Source organism: Meriones unguiculatus, chromosome 11 (genome assembly GCF_030254825.1).
Source record: "Meriones unguiculatus strain TT.TT164.6M chromosome 11, Bangor_MerUng_6.1, whole genome shotgun sequence".
Lineage (NCBI taxonomy): Eukaryota > Metazoa > Chordata > Mammalia > Rodentia > Muridae > Meriones > Meriones unguiculatus.
Window position 1 is genome coordinate 5,613,388 of NC_083359.1, and position 16,665 is coordinate 5,630,052.

General features: G+C 44.2%; 1 protein-coding gene across 1 annotated transcript in view; it reads left to right on the forward strand.

The window, feature by feature from the left end:
- The window catches only part of Dnah9 (dynein axonemal heavy chain 9), a 311,392-nt gene that overhangs the window by 4,364 nt on the left and 290,363 nt on the right, over positions 1-16,665 (forward strand). Inside the window, exons 2-4 of the mRNA XM_060363494.1 lie at positions 4,388-4,584; positions 8,532-8,690; positions 9,928-10,058. Coding sequence (XP_060219477.1) covers positions 4,388-4,584; positions 8,532-8,690; positions 9,928-10,058 — 487 coding nt within the window. The remainder of the gene's footprint in view (positions 1-4,387; positions 4,585-8,531; positions 8,691-9,927; positions 10,059-16,665) is intronic.

Here is a 16,665-nt window from a genome sequence, read left to right on the forward strand (position 1 = left end):
TTTCAAAAAGCCTGTACCAGGAATCCTTAGGACCGCCCATCTAATTTTTCTTATGAACCCTAGCATCCCTATAAATCTGGCTTCTCTGCCTTTGCTCTCCTTCCTTCTTAGTATCTGTAGGACTCAGCTTCTGACCCCTCTCCTATTCTCCCCCCACCACCACACACCATTTAAGTCAGAAAGCTGTCTTCTGCCCCACATATATGTGTGTGTGGCTCTTCATACCCTGCTGTAGCCCACACTGGTTCCTGCCTGGGACTTACCTGTATTTCACACGCAGCTTTCTACCTTTGAGTGTGTGCATGTACAAAGAGGGCATTGGTGAGAGGAAAGGCTATGGGTTTAGCATCTTCTCTGTCCCAGTATCCTAGTTCAAGGTGAAATATGGGAAAGACATTTGAAGGAGGCATTCCCAGGATTCAGTACGTGGGTTTTTCACTTCCTCCTCGCTCTTCCCCTCGATGCTACCAGCCCAGCTGGCTGCTTATTTGTACTCTGGATGGTGAGAGGGATTTGGAGTGACACTTGCCTTGTGTTCAGTCCCCGTTTCTGTCATATTCAGCAGGGCAAGGTGAGCATTTTGAACTCAATCTGTCAGGCTCATGTGCTCTGACCGGGTTGTTATGAAATTGAATCCATTTTTGTTTTTGTTTTAGAGACAGGGTTACATGATCACAGCCCAGCCTGACCTTAGACTTTCTGCAATCCAGCTACTTCTGCTTTACAAGTTCTGGGATTATAGGCATGCCTGCCTTATGAACTGCCTTCCTAAGCAACATACTAGGACTCCTAGCATCCCATATACACTGGCAGTCCTGGTCCCTAACAGACCATCGATACTTTTCCAACTGGTTCTTCTTACCTTTCTGTAGCCAACATGGGTTCCTGTCCAGCACTCACCTGTGTTTTCTCCATGGTCCCCCTACCTGAGCTGTGGGACAAGTGACGTCCTCACTCCTCCTTGAGGCTATTCCATGCATGGCAAGGAACCTGCATCTTGGGTGTTTCCCCATCCCCTGACATCACCCTTTATGTATGGTCTGCCCTGTGCTGATGACATTGCCTTCATTTGGCTTCTGGTTCATTGTGGCTCTCCCAATATTGCTTCCACTCTAACTAACATATGATTAGTTCAACAGAAAATTAAATGCCCCCTGCAATGGGGGCTGGCATTTCTCCAGTGTTGGCAGTCATATGTTTTGCTGTCTCGATCACTCCACCCTCATCAATTGCTCCATCATTATCAAAGTGAATATGAGCTGACTAAAATGATCACCAAAGACAAACAAAACAAAACAAAACAAAAAAAACAACAACAAAAATAACGTAGGTAAAGATGACCATGGGTGTATGAGTAGGCATTTTAAAAGAGTAGCCAAGTTGAGAATTTTTACTCCATCTTTAGGGTAAAAATGAGCTGAGGGGCCACTCAGCACAGTTTTTCTTTGTGGGGGGCTTTCCTGCACTGAGAGTTGGACAGAGCTCATTTGAGACAATGGGAATGAGGCTCAGCCCTTGTCCCAACTTCTCTTGGAAGAGAAAGCATCTCTTGCGCTTTGGAGAGGGAATCACCTCAAACTCAGAGGGAGCCTTAGAACAAGGTAATTTAGGGAAGAGAGAATTTACAAGGGAAGAAAGACCAAGTGGCCTCTTGAGCTCCTGAACCAGGCTGCTCTTGAAGTTTCGGGGCTGTTCTAAACTGAGTTTCTATCACTCGTCGCTTGAAAAGCACCGCGTACCAGGTGTTACTTCCTAGTACAATATGGCATCTAATGTAATATGACGGACATGGCACACAGACAATGGGTGTGGTGGTCAGGTCCAAGAAACCATAGAAAGAAAACCTGGATCCAGAGCTGATAACTAAGGCCTGGTGGCTACAAAATAGGGAGTTCCTGCCCCGTCTTTATGGAAACATGTACTGAGCAGAGATAATCATTTGAACAGAGTGATGGAAACAACAAAAAAAGATCACATCTAAGTTCAGTCACCTTTATGTTGGACAAGGGGCAGACAGCTGAACAGGAAAAGCACTTTCCTAGGATCTCAAAGGCAGAGAACGAATCTTAATTGATCCTCAAGTCTTCATGTTCTTCCCTAGGGTCTGGCCTGTTAGTGCATCCCTTAGAGGCAGGCAAGTGGATAGTACCAGAGGAAAAAGTGATGGGAGATTTGGATGGAATTCTGTAGGAATCTGAGGTATAGAAAAACAATGGCTAAAGTGTAAAGAAAAGAAAATCTTTTCTATTTGTCTTTTGTGACGGTTTCAGTCAGCTCACATTCACCCTGATGATGGCGGGGGGGGGGGGGAAGGGGGGAAGGGGGTGTTGATGATGGTAGAGTGATGGGGACAGTAAAACATGTGACATGTGACTCCCAGCACAGCAGATGACACGGGCAGTGTTTATTTGTCATGTCTACCAGTGAGAGGAGTGGGTCATTGCACCGCACAGGACCATGTGGAGCTGACTTTGGGGACAGAGTGAACCAGAGGCTGTGGGAGGCATACTGTACAGTATGAAGATGGAGGTGTGCCCCTGGTGCCTGTGGGAGGACGTGATTGACGAAGATGAATAATCCCTGGGGTTAGCAAGCAAGGGCTAAGCTGCCACTGTGCCTGGCCACTCTTGGTGAGGAGGACCGTTTGGCTGGGGAGCATACTCCAAGGAACAGATGAAAAAAAAAAATGGTAGGAAGGCTGTTAGAGGCTTCCCTGATTTCCCCAGGAGGTCAAGGCAACATGTAACATTGGACCCTAATCTTGGGCCTTGCAGTGCAGTGTCATGCAGAAGGATGTGGCTGGGGCTCTGAAAATGGTTTCTCATATCTCTTCCCTCCCTCCTTCCTTCCTTCCTTCTCTCCCTACAACTCCCTTTTTACTCTTTTTTCTTTTCTTTTCATTTTAATTCTTGATATTATATATAACATGTTATCAGCATAGACCCATTACTGTCTCTTGTTCTTCTTTCACTCCTGCTGACCCCTTCTTCCTAACCAGTCCTCCTCCTCCTTCTCTTCCTTTCTTCTTTGTCTTTGTCTGTCTGTCTGTGTGTGTGTATGAGTGTGTCTGTGTGCCTATCTTGTTCAAGTGATCACAGCTCCTGTGCATTCATTATTACCATTGCCATGCCATACCCAGAAGACATTTTATAGCTTTCTGCGTCATCCTATGGTACTCACAGTCCTGCTTCCCACAGTGTGTCTTCCCTACCCCACCCCACCCCCTGCCTTGGATTCGGTGATGCAGATGTTCTCAGCAGTCCCTTATTCTTGGTACCTTGATGGGTTATGACTCTCTGACTCAGGCTGACGGTGACAGCTACACTAGCCTGTGGGTGTTTAGAAGCTGTCCTAGTTACTTTTCTACTCCTGTGCAGAGACACCTTGACCGAGGAAACTTATAAAAGTGAGAGCTTTTTGGGGCTCACAGTTGCAGAGGGTTAGTTCAAGACCATCCTGATGGGGAGCATAGCAGCAGCCAAGAGCTTATATCCTTATCTGCAAGCAGGTGGCAGAAATAGCACACTGGGAAAGGCACAGGTCTTTCGAAACCTATGAGCCCGCCTCCAGTGACACACCTTCTCCAACAAGGCCACGCCTTCCAGTCCTCCCCAAACAGTTCTGCTAGTGGGGGACCAAGTATTCAAATGCGAACCTATGGGGTCCATTCTCCTTCAGACCCCACGACACAAGGCAACATGGCAACATGGACATTGGTCAGAGCACACCAGTACTAGGCTCTCCCATAGGGCGGACAAGCTCAGCAGCCACTGCTTCACACCAGGTTCACAGTTCCGCACACGCATCCCCACCTATGGAGTGGGCCCAAGCGCCAGTGAAGAAGCACTTGGTTGCACCACCACAGTCACATCACCGTTCCTCCTGTGGGGGGGAGGGGGGTGTTTCCTCTGGTAGATCAGTATTGTGCTCCACAGTGTCTACATCTGGGTTAAATGACCGGTGACTCTTCTTCCCCACACGCTTGCACAGGACCTCCCAGCACTCTGTAGCCCAGTTCTGGTTTGGTTTTATTTCTCTGTGTCCTATCCCCGAAGTGTGCGCTGTCTTCAGCAACATTATCTTACTGTCTAGTTCTGGTGAGCAGCCCAAATCATTGACGTAGACTGTATTATTTTAAGAGACTTAGGGGCTTCCTTGGCCAGTAACTTAGAGCAAGGTATCCTGTGCACTAGGATTTTTGGTTTAAATAACCCATAACTTCTAGAAGCAGCATTATCCACCCAGGCAGGGTAATTCCACCCAAGTTCTTTGTTTTTTGTTTTTTGTTTTTTTTTTTTTTTTCCCTTTTGAGACTCAGTCTCACCATGTAGCACAGGCTGACTTGAACTTGCAGTCCTCTTGCTTTCTTGGTGTGTCTCTGTTTCAGGTCATTATCCCTGTCCTAGCCAATGAAAAGAACCACCTAGACTGGCCCCACATGGTATGTCAAGACGTCCGGCGTCACGCCCACTCCCTGCAGTGTGACCTCCTGGTGATCCTTGAGCAGGTGAAGGGGAGGACCTTGCTGCCTCTTCCAGCCGGCTCAGAAAACATGGAGTTTGTGGGTGGCGACGGTGAGCTGGTGTAAGTACCGCCAGTCCACAGGCCTTGGCAATGGGAGAGAAGCTGGTTTATCTGAGTGTTTTCCCCAAGGCCTTTCCTGTTGCTGACTTTGATGTCCCAGTTCACACCAAGCCCACTGTTGACCCTGTCCGCCACTATTCTTGGACTGTGTATTCATACTGATTATGCCCACTGCCCGGTCTTACTGCTGGAGGTCTCCTGAGGTTCTCTCAGCAATGTGGCCTTTTTTTCTCCCCAAATGGTTTCAGGGCTCAGATCGAACATGGCATTTCCAGTGGTTTAGAGGTGTGGTTGGTGTCCGACTGGCAGTCAATCCATGGGGATACAGCTCTACCTGCACTCTCCAGTGTGCAGTGCCATGGAGCTAGCTTTCAGGATCTTGCTACTGGTCCACCCTCCATTCTGCAGCAGCTGTAGACTTTTCATACCCTGGAGACTTTTCTTTTTTGACCTCAAGTCCAGACAAATCTGGCTCTGCTGGGGACTTGATGCCTCTTGCCCGAGTCAGCATTGAAACTCCAGCCCCCTTTAATTATGTCGGTTTTGTTTACTCATTTGAGACAAGCTCTCATTCTGTGGCCTAAGCCATCCTAGAATTTTCTGTGTAACACAAGCTGGCCTTAGACTTAAGAGTCTCCTGCCTCAACTTCCCTACGGGTAGTGTAACAGTCGTGACAATACCCCAGATCCTCTGCTTTATAACGATATATCTTCCATCTATTTCCTCTCAACTATTCCAGCTTTGAGTTTTCTTTGTCTTTGTATCCAGGAATATGTTTTCCCTTCCAGCCCAAGCTATGTATGTAAATACATGTTTTCTTATGTTTTTATCTAGCATTTCTTTTTTTGTTTGTTTTCTCTTTATTTAATTATTTTTATTAATTACAGTTTATTCACTTTGTATCCCCCCTGGACCTCCCTCCCTCTTCCCCTCCCAATCCTATCCTCCCTCTTCCCCACCAGTGTCCCTCTCCCAGTCCACTGATAAGGTAGGTCCTCCTCCCCTTCCCTCTGATCCTAGTCTATCAGGTCTCATCAGGAGTGGCTGCATTGTCTTCTTTTGTGGCCTGGTAAGGCTGCTCCCTGCTCAGGGGGAGGTGATCAAAGAGCAGGCCAATCAGTTCCTGTCAGAGATAGTCCCAGTTCCCATTACAATGGAACCCACTTGAATACTGAACTGCCATAGGCTACCTCTGTGCAGGTGTTCCAGGCCATCTTCATGAGTGGTCCTTGGCTGGAGTATCAATTTCAGAAAAGACCCATGTGCCCAGACTTTTTGGTTCTATTGCTCTCCTTGTGGAGCTCCTGTCCTCTCCAGGTCTTATTTCCCACTTCTTTCATAAGATTCCCTGTGCTCTGCCCAAAGTTTGGCTATGAGTCTCAGCATCTGCCTCGATACCCTGCGGGGTAGAGCCTTTCAGAGGCCCTCTGTAGTAGGCTCCTGTCCTGTTCCCTGTTTTCTCCCTCCTCTGATGTCCATCCTCTTTGCCTTTCTGAATGGGGATTGAGCATCTTAGCCAGAGTCCTCTTTCCTGATTAGCTTCCTTAGGTGTACAGATTTTAGTATGTTTATCCTATATTATATGTCTAATATTCACATATGAGTGAGTATATACCCTGTGTGTCTTTCTGCTTCTGGGATAACCCAGAATTGCTAAAACAATGCTTTACCCAGCATTTCAGTACATTTGTGGCAACAGGTCATCTTCCTGCATGAGTGTGGGTCTGTTATATTGCCAGGATTCTCTCAATATATGTCTGTCATTATATTTATTATAGATGAAGAATAAGTAATGCATGCAACTGCAGCATACTTCTTAGTAGTTTTATGTGGGAAAAATTATACATATATAATCATTTATAATACAGCACATATAATGTGTATTATATATAATCATTCATGTATATAAACATGTATATATATTTGAAGTAGAATTACAGCTAACTGGAAAACTTACTGTACTTTAATAAAAATATCCAATTTTAAAAATAAATACAATTAATCTCTCCCTTTTTTCTGAGCTCCTTTATACCATACCTTAATAACACTCAGCTCATGTATATAAATCCTTGCTGAGTTTGTCTCCTTTTGTTCAAGCTTGATAATTTCCCCAAAGGCTGCATCATTTGAGGGAGGAGAGCATTTTCTTTTAATGTCTTTCATAATCACTTGTGCTGTATCATTTCTAAGTGAATATGAATTTCACATTAAGTGCAGGTGATTTCCTGATGTGGAAATGTCATCCATACGTTTCATCCCTCCATCACTGTGCCCCTGTTACCTGACATATACAGTTTTCAGTTAAGACTTAACAGCCAAAATATTATTTTTTTCTTTACTTTATTTAAAATGTATTTACTATCATTGTAGTGTCTGGGTATGTGTATGAAGGATGTGTGTGTGTGTGTGTGTGTGTGTGTGTGTGTGTATGTGTGTGTGTGTGTGTGATGCATACATGTGGAAGTCGGAGGACAACTTTCAGGAGTGTCCACCTGTGTCCTAGTGATGGAAAGCAAATCAACAGGTGTGTGTGACAGGCATTTTTAACACAAAGCTGTGTGACAGGCATTTTTAACACAAAGCTATCTCACTGTCCTATTTCAACTTTAATCTCTTGTCCTCGTACCTGTTATTTAAAACAAAACATGTTTGAAGGGGAATGCTTAGGAATTTTAATCTTTGTTAGCAGTCTGAACACAGAACGAAATTGTGCTGGTAAGTCCTGGTGAGGCGCACTGTCTCCTGGAAGAGCTGTTCGGCTGAGGAATAAGCTGCTTTGTTATACAGGGAGCTTGTCCTCTGGTGGGATTCAAGCAGAAAAGTTGGCTGGCATCTTAATGCTTTGCGCACTGACAAGATTTTATGGCATTTAAGGTTCTTAAATTAGTCTTCAGAATACTGATGGACCCCTGACTGTACAAATAATATTGAATGTACAGGAGAGTAATCATGTTTCCCCAGAAGAGGGTTTGGACAGTTTGTTGACGTGCTTAAAGGAGTTTATTACAGGGGGAGGAGGGAGTTTCGAACTGATAGGCTCTGTTGGTAAAATGCCTAAAATGCCTGGCACACAAGCACGGGGACCTGAGTCCAAATGCCTAGCATCCACAAAACATTGAGCATGACATCCTGTACGTGCAACCTCAGCACTGGGGACAGGTGAGACAAATGGATCCCTGGAGCTCCTTGACCAGCCAGCCCAGCCAAACCAATGACTCTAAGTTCAGTGAGAATCCCCGTATGAGAAAGCAAGATGGAAAGATACCACAGAGACATTACACATTGATCTCTGGCCTCCATATTCACGGGCACAGGCAAGGCCCCAATGTGCTCACATCCACCTGAACATGTACACACACACACACACACACACACACACACACACACGCACACGCACACAATTTAAAAACAAAAGGATTCATAGGTTAGGTGGAATTTTCCACCTGTTTTAAAAAACTTGACGTTCTGTTTTAGAGAACGCCCAAGGATATAGCTTGAATTGGCTTAAGTTTGTTCCCCAAGGGTTTGTTTTTGGGCTTTTTGTTCTTCAGTGTTGCTCTGTGGAGGGGTGGTGGGATCCTTAAGACTTGGAGTTTAATGCAGGTCAGTGAGGTCATTGCGAGCACTGCCCTCAGAGAGGACTAAAGTGAACCCTAGAGGACCTCAGCTTTCCCCAGATTAAACCTGCGATTAAAGGGTGAAGCTAGCCCCTGCCTGCTTTTTTATTTCTGTGTTGCCATGTGAATCTTCATGCTTACATTACCATCCAGGGCATGTCCTGACACTCAATCCTGGACTTCAGGCCTTAAGAATCATGAGCTAACTGATCTTCCCACACGTTTTCCACCCTAGGGAATTTTGTTACAGCAATGGAGGGTGGGTGAATGCACCGGGCTTAAATTCTTTTCATGCAGACTGGATGGAACATTTCTCTTGTCTTTTGCAGCTTGGATTCCATAGACAAGTCAACTGTCTATGCCATTGAGTCTGCAGTGATCAGATGGAGCCACCAAGTCCAGGTGGTACTCAAGAGAGAGTCCTCTCAGCCCCTCTTACAAGGGGGAAATCCCACCCCCAAGGTGGAGCTGGAGTTCTGGAAGAGCAGGTAGGCAGGGAGGCGCGTGCTCAGATGGTGGGATAGGATTGGTTACAGAAGAAAAAGCCAGGGCTGGCCTTGGGGAGCCACCAGTGAATCTGGTCCCATCTCCAGGTGTTTCCCATCTTCTCTAGGGCTGACAGCTGGCTGTCTTTGGGTCAGTAGAGTTTTTTTCTCCCTGTACACTGGGAGACATATTCTTTCTCTGAGGTTCAGTAGCCACCCTTTCTTTCTTGGGGCACCGTCAGTTCATTGGGGATCTTCCAACAGTGTGTATATAACTGAATCAAGACTTAAAACATCATTTTGTTCTCTTTTTAAAGATTTTTAAAAAAAATGTGTGTATGAATGTTTTATTTGCATGTATGTGTGTGTGCCATAGTTATCCAGTCCCCTGAAACTGGAGTTAAAGATGGTTGTGAATCACTGTGTGGATTCTGGAAACCAAGCCTGGACCCTCTGCCAAGACAGCCAGCTCTTATCCTCTGAGCAATCTCTCCAGCCCTGATTCTTACTATTTTTATTCTAACCTCTTCGCCTTTTCTTGGACCTCTGTAAGGATCTGAGAAAAGAAAAAAAAAGAAGAAGGAATTTTGGATATTGGCTGCAGAACTGCCTGCCCTAGGAGGGCTTAGCTTACCCTTAGCATCCGCTGTGTCTCCATCTCATGGGGTGACCAGAAATACCTAACTATTGCTCCCGACTGCCTCCCTTCCTACCCTCCTTGCCTTCCTTCCTATTTATCATTGCACTGGTGAATCTTTTTCTGGAGGAGACGGGAAGATGTTAGAGGCAGATGTCCCTGACCCTACATAAAACAGTGTCTGTGTCATAGGTCCAGCTGTCCTGTCGGGCTCCAGCTCTTCATGCACTGCCGTGCTGTGAAGCACCCGGCTTCTGACCATTTCCTGACCTACGATGAGGCCCTTCTCTAGAAGTCCCCCTTTGACAACGCTTCTGTTTCCTGGCCCCAAGCTTGCTGCAAGAAATCATGACCTCCAGCTGCCAAGCTTTTGGGCCACCAGCTGGTCGCAGCAGTGTTTCCTGGAGCTTCTTTGGGCTTTGGTTCCTGACTCAGGTGTTTGCCTGCACTGTTCTCTCACAGAGGTCTGGGCTCCTGGGGCTGGATCTCAGTCTGTGTGGAGGCACCTGAGGCAGGGCTGCTGTCTGCCTGCAGGACAGTGGGCATCACAGCGTGACAGCATTTCCAGGTGCTCACTTGCCCCCCCCCCCCATGGCATTGCAGGTGTGAGGACCTGGAACACATCTATAATCAACTGATGACAATTAAGGTGAGGGGTATGGCTGGACTCCTGGACAGACTTCAGAGCAGCTACTTGCCAGCTTTCAAAGCCATGTTCAGAGACGTTGAAGCAGGTGAGGACTGCCAAGTGTTTCCACAAATCTATCTGACTCAAAGTTTTCTTTAGCACTGCATCTACTCTCAGGGATGCTAACATCTTTACATCCTTATTACCTTCTTATCTGGCACAAGACAGTAGTGTAACAGGACTGGCAAATCCGGAAAGAGCTGTGTTTGTGGGTCAGCTCCCTTGTGGCCTTAGATAAACCTGTAACCTCTGTGGTTGGAACTCTGGCTCTGGTGTGCCTGCTTCCTTGCCCCCCTCAGCCCTTGTGAGATAATATAGATGGAAGAATGTTATTATCTGCACCACACTATGAGCACACACTGTGACAGAGGTGATGCCCCACCCCTGGAGTTCAGGCCCCTCTGAGCCCTTAGCATCTTGAGAAATCTTCATTCTGCTTCCAGCATCATTCTGCCTTTTCTGTTCAGATGGGACTGCAATTTCCTGTCCCTCTGAGTGGCAGACAAGATCAGCCTTTGTCAAAATTGCATAGCTGGCAAGGAGTATGATGAGACGTAGGTGTGTTTTTCCCAGGGTTCCCTTTTCCCTCATTGGTCCGGTTTGCCCTCCTCCACCACCATTTTATAACCATCCCCCTTTTCTTAGTACTGTAGGTCAAAATGTGCTCTTAAAGGTATTTTCAATTTTGTATGAATTAAACTTAATCTAAGTAGTGATTTTCAAGTGCTCTCTTCTCCTGAACTTTCTTTAAATACTCTGCCCTATGTATGTCCAAATATATAAATGTAATCAATGTCTATTTCTTCTGTCAACAAGGGGAGTGGCTTATAACCAGAGCCCACTAGCTGACCTGTCTGTCATCTTACTCCCTACTCTTGCCCTGAGGAATAAGAGTTAGTGATAGGGTGTTTTTCTCTTGTGTTCTTTCTTTCTGTGTGTCTTTCTTGTTTTCTGCTATGTAGCTCAGGCTGACCTTGAACTTAGTATGTAGCCCAAGCTGGTCTCAAATTCAAGATTCTCCTGCTGCAGACTCCGAAGTGTTGGAATTATAGGCATGAGTTAACACATCCAGCTTCAGTGCTGGGGTTTCTGAAGAGAGCAATGCAACAGAGAAGTAATGCAACTATCATAAAACTTTAAAGGTTTGCACAAGCCATTGCAGTGTCTCCTGAGCCCGCAAATACAGCTGCTTTGAACAAGATGTCTGTTGAAGCTTCAGTTCACTCTTTCTCCAGAGATATTGTGTCCCAGGGGTACTCTGTGTACTCTCAGTTTGAGCTTCAGTTGAAGCACACTGTTTCAGCAAATGATGCCAGTTTTCTTCTTGGGGTTGAAATACATTTCCGTTTGATATACAGTCAGCCCTTCACATCTGTGGGTTGGTCTTCATGGACTCAATGGACTGCTTTTACTTTTGTCTATACTGAAAATATACAGGTTTGTTTCTTGCCATTATTTCCTAAACAACACAGTACACAACTTTCTACATAGGATTTGTATTCTACTAGTTACTATAAGCAGAATTTCAAGAATGCAAGAAGACCAGGCATGGTGGTGCAGACCTGTAAATTCCAGGGCCTAGGAGGATGAGGCAGGAAGATCTCCAGGTTGAGGCCAATGAGGCTCTTGTTTCAAAAAAAAAAAAAAAACAGTGACAATCTACAAACATCACTGTGTGTTTAGGTTATACACAAAAACAACACCCTTGATACAAGGGGATTGAGCATTTAAGGCTCTGTGGATTGGCAAGAGGGCCCTGAAACAGATCCCCACATGGACACCAAGTTGCTATTATAATTTCATCTGTGTTAGTGTGGGAGCTTTTGGAGAACTACTGGGGCGGCATTGCTACAGTGTGCACAGACGCATACATGACACATACAACGTGTGCAAATGCCCAGTGTTTAGGACTCAGATAACATAGCATAACAGAAGAGTGTTCTGTGCATTGGTCATTCCATGACCTCGTGTCTCTTTCACACTAGTAGATTAGGAAACTCACTCTTCACACCTATCAGTGGTTGGAAAGGATTTGTTTCTTCAGGCCAGCTTTAAAAATGCTTTTTTTTTTCCAATTGAGTGAATGCTGGAAGTGAAATTTGAAAACACAGCAATATGATAGTATCAAGAATACAGCATGGCAACGGCAGAAGTTCTTTAAATATGTGATTCAATTCCCATGATAGGAGAAGAAGAAAATTAGATTAGAGGTGTTAGGAAGAGCCTTGGTCAGGAATTTGACAATGTCTATAAGACTAAAAAGATTTTAAAGGCTATTTACTGGTTTTTATCATTTCTAATCTAATTTCAGAACACCTGGCTTTCTTTATCCTGAGTAGATACAGTGGCTGCATTATTCTTAACAGTCATAGTTGGCCAGTTCGCTGGCTTTGTCCTCACAAAGAGAGATGGAGGAAAAGGAAATATCTGTGGGTGTGAGCACAGATCAGAGGACTCAGGATGAAAAGTGGCAACAAATATGATTGGAAATTGGATTGATTAGAAGTTGAAGGTTTGGAAGACAGGAAGTGGAATTGACTGTCCCCTTGTATGCAAGAATGTCTAGCTAGGGAGTTCTCTGCCTGGTCATTCCTGTCTGATTGACACAGAACAGCCTGGTTTCCAGTTGTCTCAGTGTATCTGTATTTCCCTAACAGCCACCACAGACTGGGTCATTTAGCTATCACCATTTTGGAGGCTAAGAAGATCAAGACTGTGGCCCAGGAGTTGAGTTGTATGATGAGGGTTGCTCTCCTCCTGCAAGATGGCACTTGGTTGCTGCATCCTGGGTTGGGGAGAAGTGATGAGTCTTCACACATGGAGGTGGAAGGCTACCAGAATTCTACAAGAAGCTTTAATCTTAGTCACAAGGGAAGAGCCCCCATTGCCTAACCACCTTTACCAGATCCTCTAATTAACTCCCCCTATTGACCATTGATTTTCAACACCTGGTGTTTTGGGGTGGGAGGGATACAATGAAGCCACAGAGATGTTTGAAGGTACCTGAGTAACTGGGAGAGAAGGCATAGCCCTGTGCTGCCCTGGAGCCACGGAGTACTGGAGAACTTGCCCACTCTTCTATGCATCTCTCTTAATTTTCCAGTCCTACCTACTCCCCAAGAAGCACTCAGATAAAGTAAGCCAGTAGCTTGAAACTGGACATTTATATTTATTTATACCAAAAATTGGAAAATGGACACATTTTCTTTAATAGTTTGTTATTAAAGGTTTACCTGCAAATGCCTGTCAATGTTTAAATAAATAAATACAGTATAACAACAAATACTAACATAGGCAGGTGGAAAGATGGCTCAGAGGTACAATCATTTTCTCTGCAAATGTGAGGACCTGGATTCAAGCTCTGGTACCCACCTAAATGCTGGCCATGAATGCAAATACCTATACACCCAATATTGTGGGGCAGAGAATGAAGGGCCCAAGAGCTTTCTGGACAGCCATCCTAGTTGAAAGGAAAACTTTCAGTCCAGTGATATATATACCCTGTTTCAAGGGAAAAGGTAGAGATTCATATAGGAATGCACATACAGGAATGATGTCTGCTCTGTCTTGCATGCACCTGTACCGGCACTATATACACACTCATATGCACGAAACACACACACACACACTCACGCTCACATACATACATACACACACTAGCACACGAAAAAAAACATTATGGCATAACAGATTTCGAACTGTGGTAATAAACACAGCATGGGGACTGGCATAAACACATACATGTAGAACAGCAAGACAAAACAGCAAATACAAACATGAGTGCACATAATTATGGCCATCGCACATCAACAAAGGTGCCCAAAATACACACTGAAGGAAAGAAAACATTGTTAACAAATGGTGCTGGGGAAACTGGATGTCCAGTGTAGGATGAAAGTAAACCCATGTCTGCTACTCTGCACAAATATAAACTGCAGGTGGATCAGAGCCTTCAGTGTGAAACTTGAAACACTGAGTCTGCCAAGAGAAGACACAAGCTGCACCATACAGGATGCAGGCGTGGGAAAGGGCTTTCTGGGTGCGTCTCCCTTCACGCAGGAATTAAAGTGACCAGTTAACAAAGTGGACCTCATTAACTGAAAAGCTTCTGTACATCGAAGAAATCGACCAAGTGGAAAGAAAGGCCACAGGGTGGGAGAGTCTTTTTCAACCATACATCCAAGAGGAATAACTTTCATAATATGCAGAGAACTCCAAAAGCAAAGCATCTAGAAAACAATCCTGTGACAATGGGCTCTATATCTGAACAGAGACCCCTGAAAAGAAAAAGAAAATGACTAAGAAATATCTTTGAAAGTGTTCAACATTTTTAACCATTAGGGAAATGTAAAATAAAACTGCTTAGAAAGTCTTTCCAGCCCCAGTCGGAGTGGTGAAGATTAACAAAACGGCAAATGCTGAAGAGGGTGTGGAGAAAGGAGGACCTTTATTGCCAACGGTTGCAGGCCACCTAGAAATCAGTGCCGGGAACTCTTTAAACAGCTAAAAATAAATAGACCATATGGCCCAGTTATACGGTCCTTGGCACATGCTCAAAATACTTGGCATCCTACTCCACAGATAAGTGCCATGTTCACTGTTGCTCTATTCACAGTAGTTAGGAAGCGGAAGCCTCGTAAATGTCCTTCAACTGGTGGAAATGTGGGGTATATACACTGTGGAATCCTATTCATCTATAAAGAAAATTAACTTGTAAAATTTGCAGGTAATGCTTGGGCCTGAAAAAGTATATTGAGTGAGGTGACCCAGATCCCCCAAAACAAACTCAGCATTTTCTCTCTTGCTGTGATTCCTAGTACTGAATCTTTAGATGTGAGTATATGACCTGATACAACTATAGAAACAAGGAAAGGGTAAAACTGAAGAGGAAAGATGAGATAAATATTAAAGTTGTTTGAAAAAGCCACAGATAACCATTATTTTTATATTTATATGATTATATCTACATATATATTAATTATACCACATAAGTTGATAATTCTCCACACAAAAACATACCTTTATAACAGGCATGAGTTGTTAGTTGGGTTCAGGACCCCCCACCCCCAAATATAGGCCATTACTATTACCTTTGGTTAACTCCTAGAACTTGAAGGCCCTGTTTTTGAAGGCAGCACACAGTTTGGACAGAGGACTTAAAAAAATCCAGCTAGAGCTGACCTGAAAGCCTTTTCCCTGAGGAGTAGCAGTATCTTAAGGCACTATGGAAGCTGCAAAGGAAGAAGGGCAATCAATACCAGTTCTATCCGCCTATAAAGCCTACTAACCACAGCAATGACTGTGGTGCAAAAACTGGTACCTTTGTTTTGGGGGTAGTGATAGCTGTGTAACTGAATGGAAGGCCTGTTCAGTGGGCAGGAATTCGTACCTGGCTCTGCAAATCTAGCCAGCTGTGCATGACTGGAGAAGTCGTAGATTCTAGAGGCGACCTATTACTGCCATTTCCCTAAACTAGTATTGTTTCTAACTCTATTCTAAATATGTATCCTTCTGTACACAGATCGGCATAGCTCTCCCAGCCTCATCAGAGAGTTCTCTCTTTGCAGCAAAGGGGGACTATTGCAGAGTCAGTCATAACTGGTCAAAAATCATTGTGTAAGTGACTGTGGGATGTTCAGCCCCGACTGGTACAGGTGACAGCCCCTAAAACTGGAAAGGGGCGGTAGTGGACAGAAAGCTTATAAGTGCCAACAGTTCATGATGCCTGCTGCTATCTGGTATTTTCTAGATAAGACAGGGGGCTTTTTACCCATGACATCTCAACAATATGTTTACCTAAAGCAAACCTGCATCGCAACACGAGATGACATGCCAACACAGATGGGTGAAATTTTACAAGGTCCCACCCCTAGAAGAACTACAGACAATATATATATATATACATATATACATATATATATGTATGTATGTATATATATATGTATGTACACACACATATATGAGTCAATATATGTATATTATGTATATATGTATGTGTATGCATATATGTATATACTATATGCGATGGATATGAATTATATATAAAAGCACAATACACATGAGTATATATGTACCGATAATGAAGAAGAAAAGGTCAGGAATTTGAGTGGAAGTGAAGGGGCATGGCAAAAGTTGGAGGAGGAAGAGGGAAGGGTAGAAGTAATATAAATATACAGTACTTACTTTTATATAAATTTCTCAAAAAAATTAAGTAAAAAGCATACTTAATGGGCGAAGTGAGGCTCAGTGATAGTGTGCATGCCTGACACACAGGAAGCTTTAGGATCTACCGCAGCACAAAATCTACATAAAATGCAGTTTAACTACTCAGCATTGTCCCTGTAGTCGCTGTTATAAGTGACAGAGCGAGGACTTAATATTCATAAGAGGATGTGTGCAGCTTATATGCCAACACTGGGCCTTTTTATATGAGACTTGAGAATCCTTGTCTTTGGGGATTCAAGTGAGGCTAGCAACCAGTGTGTCCCTCAGAAATTGAGGAATAGATATCTTAACAAAACAAACAAACAACAACAACAACAACAAAAACCACAAGCAAAATTCTAGCTCTATTTGTTATCATCTTCTTTCCGTTTTACATCAAGGTGATTGCTTTCTGATTGAACTAGGAAGCCACCTGTGCTTTCTCAAAT